The sequence below is a fragment of the Henckelia pumila genome, chromosome 4 (assembly GCF_033568475.1).
Source record: "Henckelia pumila isolate YLH828 chromosome 4, ASM3356847v2, whole genome shotgun sequence".
In the NCBI taxonomy this organism is placed as follows: domain Eukaryota; kingdom Viridiplantae; phylum Streptophyta; class Magnoliopsida; order Lamiales; family Gesneriaceae; genus Henckelia; species Henckelia pumila.
This window is the reverse complement of record NC_133123.1, coordinates 33,684,466-33,698,139: the sequence shown is the minus strand read 5'-3', so window position 1 is coordinate 33,698,139 and position 13,674 is coordinate 33,684,466. Positions and strand designations below refer to the sequence as shown.

At 31.9% G+C, this 13,674-nt stretch overlaps 1 protein-coding gene across 1 annotated transcript; it reads left to right on the top strand.

Moving 5' to 3' along the window:
* Window positions 1–5,910: 5,910 nt before the first annotated feature.
* LOC140864995 (scarecrow-like protein 15) lies at window positions 5,911–7,790 on the top strand. The gene has a single exon (XM_073269468.1). The coding sequence runs from the start codon at window positions 6,081–6,083 to the stop codon at window positions 7,626–7,628; it is 1,548 nt and encodes a 515-aa protein (XP_073125569.1). The 5' UTR covers window positions 5,911–6,080; the 3' UTR covers window positions 7,629–7,790.
* Window positions 7,791–13,674: the final 5,884 nt, after the last annotated feature.

Below are 13,674 nucleotides of genomic sequence, written 5' to 3'. Positions count from 1 at the left end.
AGTCTGTGATTTTTGTGAAAAATTACATTCTGAATTGACAGATCAAATCTGTTTAATCTCATCGATAAACATCTGATTGATTTCTAATGCAATCAATCAAAGGGTTTAAGTTTTCTGTTCGTGGGCCTAATTCCGGAGATTGATTGAGCAAGTCATCGGTTCCCGGGATTTACAAGAAGAGCAGATTAAATTCTGTTGGAGTCCATAATCAAGCCTTAGCTTGAAGAGGTAAAAATATTTTAATTGTGAATTTATATTTTTACTTGCAAGATTTTAATCGTTTGGATTTGATACCCACTATATGAAATCGTTCCATATCGAAAAATAAAATTTTTAAACTTCCGCTGCTCTGGGTATCACATCCGTGTGATCAGAGAACGCATGCTCCAACAGATGTGACATCGAAAAATGATAACATGTCAAGCTGACACGTCAGTACTTGGACCAAAATAATCAAAAATTAAAAATTAGTGTATCAAAACCAAATTTTGAAATGTTAATAGATCAAAACTAAAAAATAGATAAGTTAATAGATAATTAAAAAAAAAATTTTCCCAAATTTAAATTCATAGGTGTATTAGGGAAGAAATACTATTTCAAATTTACCCTTCTTAAAAGTTTCAATTTTAATTTTAAGAAACTCGAGACATGATAAAATATATATACCTGCTATCATAAATTAATTAACGTTTAATATATACTAGTGTAGCTGCACACGTGTTGCGTGTGTATGAAATAATACAATATACTTAGTATATATGTTATATATAAATATTATATTATTTTCAATAATTTTTAAAATTATGTTTTTTAGTTTCTAAAATAATATAAAAATAATTTTAAAATTACTTATCATTCTATCCAATCTGTTATGGTTAGTTGAGAAAAATATGTAAATATATAAATAAAATCTATTTTACTTATTTATATAGTGTAAAGGGTAATTTTGGGAAAAAAATATGGTGTACTTCCTCTAAGGTGTTCAACTTTTTTATAGTATAAATACATAAAATTTTAAGGAACTTAACCGCGTGGTGTGCTAAATCAGAAAATACAAGAAAAAGCATAATTAATACGCTTCTAATGAAATTTTTAAACAGAGAATTAACACAAGCTTAATCAAGTTTTTTGAAATAGACAGATATATGCATATATATGCATAACTTCATACATACATGTAGATCCATACCCTTGCCAATCGGGTCAATTTGTAGGACCCATTTTACGTTATGGGTCATTTCTTTTTGGTATTAAAATGAATAAAGTGGTGAGAACTAATTGTGAAGGAGGGTTTGTTAGCTTAAAGTGGGCTTTTGATTTGTAGGGTGGAATATTGGTACCTTTGAGAAGTAGTATATATGTCTACAACTAATGCATCGTCCTATCATCTCAAAACAAAAGCGCAAGATGCCCCATGTCTCCTAGAATCATCCAACGTCTCAAAATCCATCTTTTGAATCTTAGGGTTGGTTTATTTATTTTTATTTTTTTTGTGTATTCTTGTAATATCATATATAATACAAATAGTACATAGCGAAAATCACATAGGACCGTTATTATTTACGAAAAAAATCTCTCATTTTTCACATAACATATTTAAAAATTGGGGCGGGAGAATAAAAAATGATCGTGTAAGTTTATCTTATAATTACCTTTTGATCCTCTGCTCACACGATTTCAAAAATAGTTAACATGACGTTAGATATATCAACCACACGCCCTATAACAAATTTAACTAATCGGAATGCCAAAATCCGATCTCAGCCAATTTATAGGATAAGTTAAGAAATTTTCTCTATATATCACCTAGCCCTGTGGCATGGGACGAAAGTTGAGGGATTTCTTATAAATGAGAAATTAGCTATTCTTGGGTTGCAAATTATGGTAAATATGAGTAATTTCCGGAGATTGTTTTTGTTTTGTTTGTGTTTCTTTAGTTGGAATGCGTATGATATAATATAAAGGAAGACCATTTAACCCCCGTGTCTAAAATATTATTCGATGATTATAGAATATCCTTCATTCCATTCTATATATATGTATCAAATGTGTTACTCGAGAACAATTAGAGCATAATTAGGAACAAAGGATTTTGACGTCATTTATTTTTTTATATGCTTGAATAAAGTACAAAAGTTTGTAATTGTTTCAATTCCACATTTATATATTTTTAGATTTAGAAAGCAACAAAAGATAAAAATACAGAGGTATATATATAGTATATACTCTATTTTTTTGAGGTTCACGTTTCAATTTTTCTCCCTATTCTATCGATATATGACTCATATATCCTCGACCCTCGTAGATGGATGACTATGTTTTTTTAAAAAAATAAAAAAATTGTTATCTTTATTAATTAATAATAAATAATGTAATTTTAAATGAAATAAATACTTGTGAATTCTTTTGGCAAATTGTGAGAGTTTTGTAAAATATTTTTTACGCATCACATTATTCTTCCCTATTATTTCCTAGAAATATCTTGTCTTATATATTCATATCTCTTCCCATAATCGTGACTTTTCATTCAAATAATTTCTGTCCTTTTCCAAACATTAACAATTATTACACGGCATGACATTTACGATAAAAAAAAATTTCCTTTAATTAATAATATCAGATACACGTAACACGTTACATTCTTCAATCCAAGCAATCGGTCTCAAAAATTCACCGGAAACTACTAAATTCCTACAATGACTACCAATTAGTTAATTTGTCACGATTTTGTGTAAAACTTTATGTTAATCCATGAATTTAATAGTGGAATTAATATGCCAATTAATTAGGCTCTGGGGCATTTTCATTGTGGGCATTGGGGAATATTTTAGTTTCATTTTCACGCTTGGAAAAGTTAAACTTTAGCTCCCCACATTTGGACTCATTTGTCGTTTTTCGTCCCAAAATTTTCTACTTTTACGATTTGGAAGCTGTTAATTATTTGAGTGGACCAGTTGCTTGAAGAGTCTACTCACACTTTAATACATTATTATAGACGTTAGTATCCCGACACATGCGTTATACTATGCATTTATGTTATTCGATTATTAATAAACAAGATTTCGGGGGATTCATCGTTAGCTTGTCAGGAAGAAATTAGAAGTTGATTGTCTTTATAATTATAATTTTAAAAATAGAGCAATGCTACATACATATACAACAAAATTTGTACAACATATCTTAGACCATAAAAAAATCAATACAAAAATTTTATTGATCAAATTTCATGATACATGAAATACAAAATATCACGATATAACATCAAAATATCACGATATAATAAAAAAAACTCACGATATAATTATTATAAATATCATTGTATGAGATATAAATGGTACCTCAGCATTATTCTTAAAATTATGACCTCATGAGATTTTAGTTTTCATTTTTTGAAGTTCCTATTAAGAGTAATTAAGATAAGTGTTTCTTCTAAAAAAAGACAAGTGTTTTGAAAAAAAATTAATATTGAAAGTTATTTTCAAACAATCTTTTTGTTCTAATGATTTTTATACGAGGATTGCCTACACATGTTTACACTTGGTTCTGATGATGTTATATGGGGCATAACTGCATAAGGAGATGTATTTTATTACTATATTATTATAACGTTTTATTTAATTTAATTTTCATAATTGGGTGAATCTCACATATATTATTATATAATCTAATGATGTATTCTAATTACTACAAATTGCATGTGGTAACGAACTCGTATATCATAAATTACATTTAAACGAGTAATCCATTTTATTAAACTAATATATTATTGAAATACTAATTAATTTATCACAAATTATATAGGAAAAAATGCATAATTCATGACCAAAAATGAAAAATTACAAGTTATTACATTACCAAAATAATTTCTCAAAGAACAAAATTAGAATGCAAAAGAAGTATAGTACCACTAAGTTCAAATTTTGATGAATTGAAGAACTAAAATCCTATATATATATATATATATATATATATATATATTTTGGTAATGTAATAACTTGTAATTTTTCATTTTTGGTCATGATATTGTCGATCAATTTATTATATTAGTCTACTCATTTGCAGTTATTTCGGTTTTAGTTCTTTTTAATTTAATTAAAATGCTAACGTGGTGCAAAATATGATGACAATTGACATATCACCCGACTGATATGGAAAAAGAAGACTAATAATAAAAAAAAAACTCATGTTATCATAATATGATCAAAATTCGACCAATATGAGAAAATTAACTTAGAAATTTTGCTCCTTTCCCAATTATATATATATATATTTATAACAATCTCTACATTCTACTAGAATATCGGCTCTCTGTTGAATATTATGGAAAAAAATAAAGTTTTTTTTAAATTAATTTACTAATACTATATATTTTACGCAAATTGAAGAAATTAAAACATATTATTTTAAAAAAGTAAAATAAAATAAAATAAAATAAAATAATTTGAATGTGCGGACAATATCCCATTGGTCCATGTTCCATTTACTTTTGGCTAACCTTCAATGTTTCTTTTCGCATCCACTAAGATAAATGGTAGTAGCACTCCTTTTGCCATTCCCAAATTAAAGCGCATGCACTATCTCACCAAATTGCATACCCTACTTTTGTGTTATATGTGTTAGGCGTTTTGCACACACGTTATGTATAAAACATAATATATATTTACACATATTGTGTTTCGAAAGTTTTGATTTAGTTACGATATTTAAATATGATATGAAATTTAATAAGATGATTTTTTTAAAATTATAAAATATGAATTTTAAGGTATATATACTCCATTAAAGATATGTATTCGTTAAATGTGTGAAAGGCAACTTGGGAATTTTAATTTAAATGTTTGATAATGATTAGGATTAGGGTTGGGATACGGAACCAAAATACCGACTTTTCAGTATACCGTATCGAATTTTTTTCGATATATATACATTTTTTTGGTATATCAAATTTTTTTTCGATATCTATACGGTATCAGTATGGATTTTTTCCATACGAAAATTTTGAAATTTCGATATCGGTACCGGTATGAATTTTTTTCATACCAATATTTTGGATACGAAATACCGAAAACCCACCTCTAATTAGGATTTCTAGTTACCTAAGAAAATACGTACGTACATTTTACGTGAATGTCAAATTAAAGCTGGTCTATATGGTCTTGACATTTCAGAATCTTGCGAAGTCTAACAATGAGTTTTAATTATGTAAGCTAGCCATGGGATTTATAGATAAGCATGTTAATTTGTGTGAGAAAAAAAAGGTGAAAACTATGGGAACCAAAGTCAAAACCCACATTCGAAGAAATATTGGAAGATAATGGGCAAATCAAGCAAGAACAGAAAGCTGACGAGAATCAAACAAAGCAATATCATTAAAGTGTAATTTCAAAGCCTTAAGCAACAAGCTTCCAATTCATAAATCAATCACTCCCCCTAATCATCTCCTCTTATGTTTTGCCCATTATATGGGAAAACATTTTTTTAATCCATTAACTTGTATATTTTTTTGTTTTGGTTTACTAATTTTTCAAAATTTATTTTTGGTACACTAACTTTTAGTTTTTGGATATTTTGGTCCAACTGTTGATGTTGCCCCGAAAAATGCTGATGTGACATCAAAAAATGATGATGTGGGAGAGAAAAATGCTGTCGTGTCTAGCTGTACGTCACGTCACTAATTGAACCAAAATCATTGAAAATTAAAAGTTAGTGTATCAAAACCAAAATTTGAAAAGTTAATGGACCAAAACAAAGAAAATACAACTTATTGGACCAAAAAAAAAAAACATTTCCCCCATAATTATATATATGTCTATATGCATATGTATGCGTCTCATGCAAATATACATGCATCCCATGCATGACAATGATATATACATATATATATAATATTTCCAACCCTACCCCCATGCAAGCATAGATAAAAAGCCAACAATCATCACTCAAAAAGAGCCCCCGAAATTCCAATTCGCATACTTGTTCATTCAATATCTCAAGAACACGTACGTAGTAGAGATCCCTCCCCTTAATAAGTAGGGTTTCTTTCTGCTTTCTCCCCCTTTACCGATCGTTTTATTCAAGAAATGAAAGTACCCTTTACTGCCAACGATCAAAACAATTCCAAATCCATCGAGCGTAACGCCAACCGGAATCCGGCCACCGGCTGCTCCCCGTACGAGCCCAAATCGGTTCTCGAACTCCGGGGTAGCCCAAGCCCCGTCACGGATCAAAAGCCCACCTCCAATTCCAACACTGATAACAACATAGTGGGCTCTCTTCAGCTGGAAGATCAAGATCATGTTCTGATCAATCAAAACTTGGAGGATTGGGATTCTTTGATGAGAGAATTGGGCTTGCATGATGACTCAACCGCCCCCGTTTCAAAGCCCATAATCATTTCTCAATCGGAGAACACCCTGCCTGAATTTTCAACTGTTTCCAATTTTGATTCAACCCAGTTTGTGCCAGGTGATTTCGGGCTTCTCTCCGATGTACCTGCGGGTGATTTCAACGGCTGCAATTGGATTAACGTCGGGTTCGATTACGTGGACGAGTTGATTCGACTCGCCGAGTGCTTCGAGACGAACTCGATTCAACTCGGGCAGGTGATATTAGCGCGGCTCAATCAACGCTTGAGGTCTCCTACTGGGAAGCCTCTTCAGAGAGCTGCTTTCTATTTCAAAGAAGCCCTCCAATCGCTACTCACCGGATCGAATCCGATAACTCGTCCCGCCACCTCTTCGGAGATTGTTCAAACGATCAAAGCCCAAAAAACCTTCGCCGGAATATCTCCCATCACCATGTTTTCGAGCTTCACGGCTAATCAAGCCGTGCTCGACGCTTTGGAAGGCTCCATTCGAGTCCACGTCATCGATTTCGACATCGGGCTTGGCGGCCACTGGGCTTCCTTCATGAGAGAACTGACGGAGAAGGCGGACTCGCGTAAAGGCGGGCTGCCGATTCTTCGGATTTCGGCTATTGTTCCCGAAGAGCACGCCATGGAATCAAGATTGATCAGAGAAAACTTGGCGCAGTTCGCGCGAGAGCTTAATATAAGGTTCGAGATTGAGTTTGTTTTGATACGAACGTTCGAATACTTATCTTTCAAGTCCATCAAGTTCATGGACGGCGAGAAGGTTGCGGTTCTATTGTCTCCCGCGATATTCCGGCACGTCGGGTCTGGATTTCTGAACGATCTCCGGCAAGTTTCTCCGCAAGTGGTGGTCCACGTGGACGTCGAAGGGCCGATGGGTTTCGGGTCGCCGTCGTATAGGCAGACGGTGATCGATGGGCTGGAGTTTTACTCCACGCTGTTGGAATCCTTGGAAGCTGCTAACTTTGACGGCGGCGGCGGCGGCGGGGATCACATGCAGCGCATAGAGACTTTCGTGCTGTTCCCAAAGATCATGGAAGGAGTGGAGGCCGCCGGGCGGTGCGCGACGCCGCTGAGGGAGGCCCTGGTGGTGGCGGGGCTGAGGCAGGTGGGGCTGAGCCAGTTCGCCGAGTTTCAGGCGGAGTTTTTGCTTAGGAAAGTGGAAGTTCGGGGATTCCACGTGGCCAAGAGACAGGCGGAGATGCTGCTTTGCTGGCATGACAGGCCACTGGTTGCCACGTCAGCTTGGAGGTATTAGGATCATGATTATCCGATGTAATGGTGATTAAATATGGTGATTAATAATCTTAATGGGGTTGGGATTGGGGTTGGGGACGAAGTGCGTATATAATCCAAACCTCTTGTGTTTATTATATATTGTAGTTTGTATTTTGTATTAATGCTTAGCAATTGGATGGGAAACGCATAGTTTTCATTTTTATGATGATATATCATTTAATTAAAGGGATTAGAATTAATTTGTAAATTAAACATCATTTATATTTTTAAATTTGAGGCGAATTAAGCTCAATTAAACTTGATCGTTAACTAGGAAAATGTGTTGTGATAGGAAAAACTCATAAACGGACTCGATTTGCTTGTCAAACACATCCTTTAAGACTATTTATATATCTAAAACATGTTTACAATTTTTACATTTTATGCCACAATTTATGAAAATGTGTTGTGGTTGCTGTCTGTTTGGTATTTACTCAACGCATGGGATACCTTTGAAATTTTAAATTTTAGCAAATTTGGTTAAAATTTTGACCAAAGAGAAGGAAAAAAGGTGGAAAAAGGCAATTCAGTCTTGCTTTCAGGATATAAAGGGTGCGTTTTGATTGGTGCCTTTTATCTTCTTTTCAATTGCACTCGTTTTCAAATTACTAATTGAAAAATATTTTCTTTAATGTTTATATTACAAATTACCAATGATCCAATATACTAGATCTAAACTAAAACTGAAAACAACATTCTATACATTATGATACATTATAGATTCAGAGCAACTATTTCTCGGGTGGCCCTTTGTCAAAAAATACCACCATAAGATCACAAAACTATTTAATCTTCGTTTAATAAAAAATATCAGAAAAACCAAAGTAAATATATAATTTATATCTATACTTATGGTGTCTCAATAAAAATTTGATTTATTTTAAGGAAAATGCTTTTTTTTTTGGTCCCGATCCCATTTACTTATCCATTTTTTGGTTTTGGTCAATTAACTTTTCAAAGTTTGGTTTTAGTATATTAACTTTTAATTTTCGGTGATTTGGTCCAATTGCTTATGTGGAAGCTTGACACATCAACATTTTTCGATGTCATGTCATCATTTTCCGATGTCATATCAGCATTTTTCGATGTCACATCAGCAGTTGGACCAAAATCACCGAAAATTAAAAGTTGGTGTACCAAAACCAAAACATGAAAAGTTAATGGATCAAAATAAAAAATGAACAAGTTAATGTACCAAAAAAACTATTTTTTCTTTATTTTAATGATGATATCACCCTTAATTAGCATAAGAAAATATCAAACAAATATTTTTTTAGATGTTTTTATTTTAATATAAGAGTAGTTCTCATCCGAATCTATTTTACAGGATCTATATCAATGAAACAGATCAAATCGGCCCATATCTACGATGAAAATTTATAATTTTTGTATAAAAATAATATTTTTTATGTATACTATTGAATAGAATATTCATCTCAAAAAATTAACATATGTCATAGAAGTTTTTGTGCATTCGAAATTGTGGCTGAGTGACTATATATATCTATATATATGGCAGGGGATTTTTATTTTTATTTTAAAAAAACCACAGTCTCGCAATTAATAACATAAATAATATGTTTATATGTTCATATCATAACAAACACAATTTTAGAAGCATTGGACACATTATTTTATTTTATTTTTTGAATTTTATTAGTTATTTAAAATGTATTGAAATATAATATATTCTTCACACACGGTAGGAAGAGTCAATGAGTTACCATGATCATGCTCAGAAGTCCTTTGGTGTTCTTCACTTCTAAAAATGGATAATTTATTTCGTCAATAACTGAATCAAAGCCCAAATTAAAGCACAAGTGGGCCTCAAGCCCAAAATAGAACACAATTTTTAACCCAAAATTAGCCCGGCCCAATAACGGAATACTTGCACAGTTGCGCTGTAGCATACCCTAACAAAGTTTCTGTACATTGTGGATATCATTATATCAATCATTCTTTTCGCGTGGAAATGACATATTTATCCTTAACACATGAAGTAACTGCATGAACGTTTATGGGACACAATGTAAATATTGAAGGACATAAATAACACACACGAAAATAGAAAGTTGGGAATTATTAACAAGAGCAAAGTATATGAAATAATTAACAATGACAAATTAACTTGTGAGACTGTTTCACAAAAAAATATATCATGTAAATGTAGCAAAAAGTTTAGAAATTGAGAGGGACTAAATGTTGTCCATAAAATATTATTTTTTATGTCAAAAGTATTACTTTTTATTGTAAATATAGATGTGATATATTTACCCGTCTTACGGATAATTATCCGTGAACCCATCTCACAAGAAACATACTCACTTAAAAATAAATATCCGGGGACAAGAATTCCGAATAATTAGGTAAAAAGTTTTCCTATGTAAATTGTTGAAAAACTTTTCAGATTTGAAATCCCATTAAATGCTGTCATCCAACTTGGAAAAAGATTGATTTTTTTTTTTTTTTGGAAAAAAAAATTTGGAGAAAAAAAAATGAAAGAAAAGAGGATTGGCCTAGCTTTAGTTTATCAGTAGTTAGGTAACACTGCCATGTTGATATCAGACACAAGGGCAGTCGGGGATGGTGCATATTTATTCCACCAGACTTTAAGACAAAATAAACTTTCTTGCACGTGTGGTTCCCATTCATTTTTAGTCTCTCAAAATTGACTATGATTCCCTTCGTAAAATCTTATCTAAAGTTTCTTAAAAATATCGTATTTTGCGATAAAAATCAAGGGACAAACTCAATTGACGGGTGATGGGTTTATATCATCCCACCTCTTGTCAAATTTATGGGTCACTAGTAAGATATTAGTCTTCCGACTAAGACATCTCAAACTTTGAAAATCTTGTTTTGTACTTTTTTTAAAAAATAAATAAATAAAAGCATGTGATCTAAAAATTCGAAATAAGATAAGTTTGGCAAGCATGTTTTGATGATCTAAATGATCGTGTATGAATTTTAAAGTTTTTGTTTTGATTCTAACCCTAGGATGAAAACTTCTACAACTTTTTCCGTGGAAATCGTTGTTTTGACTTCATCGATTTCAAACCCGATCCAGTTGATGAAACATTGTTTGAATCTTCTTTTATGTATGCATTTGTATATGTATATCCATAAGCTTGGAGATAGAGGATTTCCTATCTCATGAATGGCTCACACAAGTGAGATTTGAATATGGTCTCACTCTTATCAGTTATCACTAATGTCAAGAATCCTTGGCTATTATTTGAATCTCACCTGCATTGGGATCGAACTTTAGTTATTACAATTAGAAAATTATTATTTTGGTTATGTATGTTAACTATTTATGATTTTGATTATTAATATTGTCAAATTTCAGTCTTAATACACATATTGCATCCGTCCACTAGTAGAAAAGTCGCAAAAGACTTCGGTTATTAACTGAAGTCGTAGGTAGATAATTACCGAAGTAGTGTCACGTGAAGTAATAGGGTATTATTTTACTTCGCGTTATAACCGAAGTCTTAGCCCTGAAATTACCGAAGTCTTTGGTCGGTTCATGGAGCCAAACCGGTTCAGGGTTGGACCGATGCCGAAGTAAAAACATATCTTTTACTTCAGCAATTTCATTAATTAACGAAGTAAAAAACTTTCTTTTACTTCGTCAATTAATGAAATTACCGAAGTAAAAGATATGTTTATACTTCGGCAATGGCGCTAATCGACGAAGTAAAAGACATTTGTTTACTTCGTTGATTAGTGAAATTGCCGAAGTAAAAGATATGTTTATACTTCGGCAATGGCGCTAATCGACTAAGTAAAAGACATTTGTTTACTTCATTGATTAGTGAAATTACCGAAGTAATAAAAGACATATTACTGCAACATTTACATTGAATGATGAAGTAAATAGTCTATTTCATAGGTTATGTATTGTGGTGAAGTAATAATGCCACAATATATATATATTTTTGAAACTTAAAATAGACTATAAAATATTCATAAATTATTCATACAAAAATGACGAACATCCATAAATCCACAAGTATATCCACCAAAATAACCCAAAAATATGCATGTATCCACAAGTATTTCCACAAAACTAAAATTCTATCCGCAGATACAAAACAAAGTATTATCCTAACGTGCATGACACATTTAGGCACCTACATAGTAGGAGTAGGCGAATTCAATGCATTTACTTGTAACTTCATCAAATTTATCTTGGCTGTAATATTGGTTCTTGATGGATCCTGCAAACTGAAATGTAAAAATGGATAGCTCAATGTCAATATGAATCTCATCATCCTCACCAAACAAGTAAATGAGTACTGTTTTCTTGCATAGTATGTTCCATAAAACACATAAAATCAACTCTATTATTATAATCAATACCCAAGTCAAACGCTTGAAACTAAGAATTGAAACAAGGAATTAAACAACTCGAAAATTTCCACTTACATTTCCAACCCTTGCTATGATGCAAAAATTTAACGAATTCCTTGCACCTGCAGAAATTTAAAAAAAAAAAAAGTTAAGCATGCTAGTGTGTGAAAATGGCTACTGTAGAAGAAAGAAATAAAACCCATTAAAACCAATCATTTACACAAATCTCCAAGCCACACAAATCTCACGGAGCTTGATCCATGAATCCATTTGTATAATAAAATTTCAAAACAACTATAATACATATTTCAGAGGCCAAAACAGAAAAAGTTCTATACAAAAGTAAATTAAAATATGAATTCAACAACAACAAAAAAAACAATTTCATAGTACCTCAACTTCTCCAACTCTGCATCATACTTGTCCCTGAATAAAAAAATGCCGAAATGAACAGGATACATTTTAAGTATGGGCATTCAGCTCATGGAGCCTGATCCATGAATCCATGTGTAGAATTAAATTTCAAAACAAGTATAATAGATTTAAGAGGCAACAGACCAAACACATAAAGACCAATTACAAGTTCAAAGCAGGAACAAAATATAAATAGCAAATCCTAGGAAGCACAAAATAATAATAATACTACTAAAACTAGAAAAGAATGAATGAATTAAAAAAAAAGCAGTAATCCAAACCTATCTTCCGTCTGATATAGTGTCATTCTGGTTGCAGCCCACCTATTGAAAAATAAGATTATATACAAAAAACACTGAAGAACTTAACAAAAAAAAATTGCATACCTCCTCTTTGTAGTCCTGCAAATAAAAGGGGTAATGTTGATAAGTAAAGAGATCATCACATAAAAATAACACAAAATACAAAGCAATACGTACAATGAAATAATCGCCGCAGTCACGGCGGCGCCCCCGAAAAAAGAATCCCAGAACATCGAACCTTATCTGAGAGTGGAATACTAGAAGGAAAGTAAAAACAAAAAACAAAAGGATGTTTGTAAATAAGATGGTACAGAACCATAGCTTAATAGTAAATTCAAATCATTATGTTTGTAAATAACATGGTACCGAACAATAACTTAATTGTAAATTCAAATCATTAGCATATGGCCCAAAGTTAGATTGCAAAACCAGGATAAGTTGACGTCACTTTTTAAGAAGGAAAACAAGCCTTGAATACTTGCAAGTGTCCCTACCAACTTTTATATATGCATACATAATAAAGATTGTGATAATCTTTCATGCAGCCGCCAATATTACCTTCTTCCACTGAAAGATCATAAAAAAAAAAGATCACAATGAGATGAGAGTAAAATATTCTCGGCCAGCAGCAGCAGCACAATATTACCTTCTTCCTAGCGTATCACACATCTCTATCAATGTAAATTATTTTTTTTAGAAACAAATCAGTATATTATATAAACAAAATTCCTCAATCAATTTAAAATATAAAACCAACTTATTGTGAACACTGTTTCCATAAGTAAAATATAAACTTACAAAATTGTCAATTCATCGATTAACAAAATTAAATGCAACTACGATCAGTATTGCGTAAATGGTTAATAATTCCGTATTGCTAACGAGGACAATTTCAGTTCAGGGCAAACTTCGAGTCAAGACCACATACAGATCATGTCTGAAGAAAAGAATGCA

Excerpts from the sequence above, each read along its gene's own strand:
- LOC140864995 (XM_073269468.1), top strand. The coding sequence starts at position 6,081 with ATGAAAGTACCCTTTACTGCCAACGATCAAAACAATTCCAAATCCATC.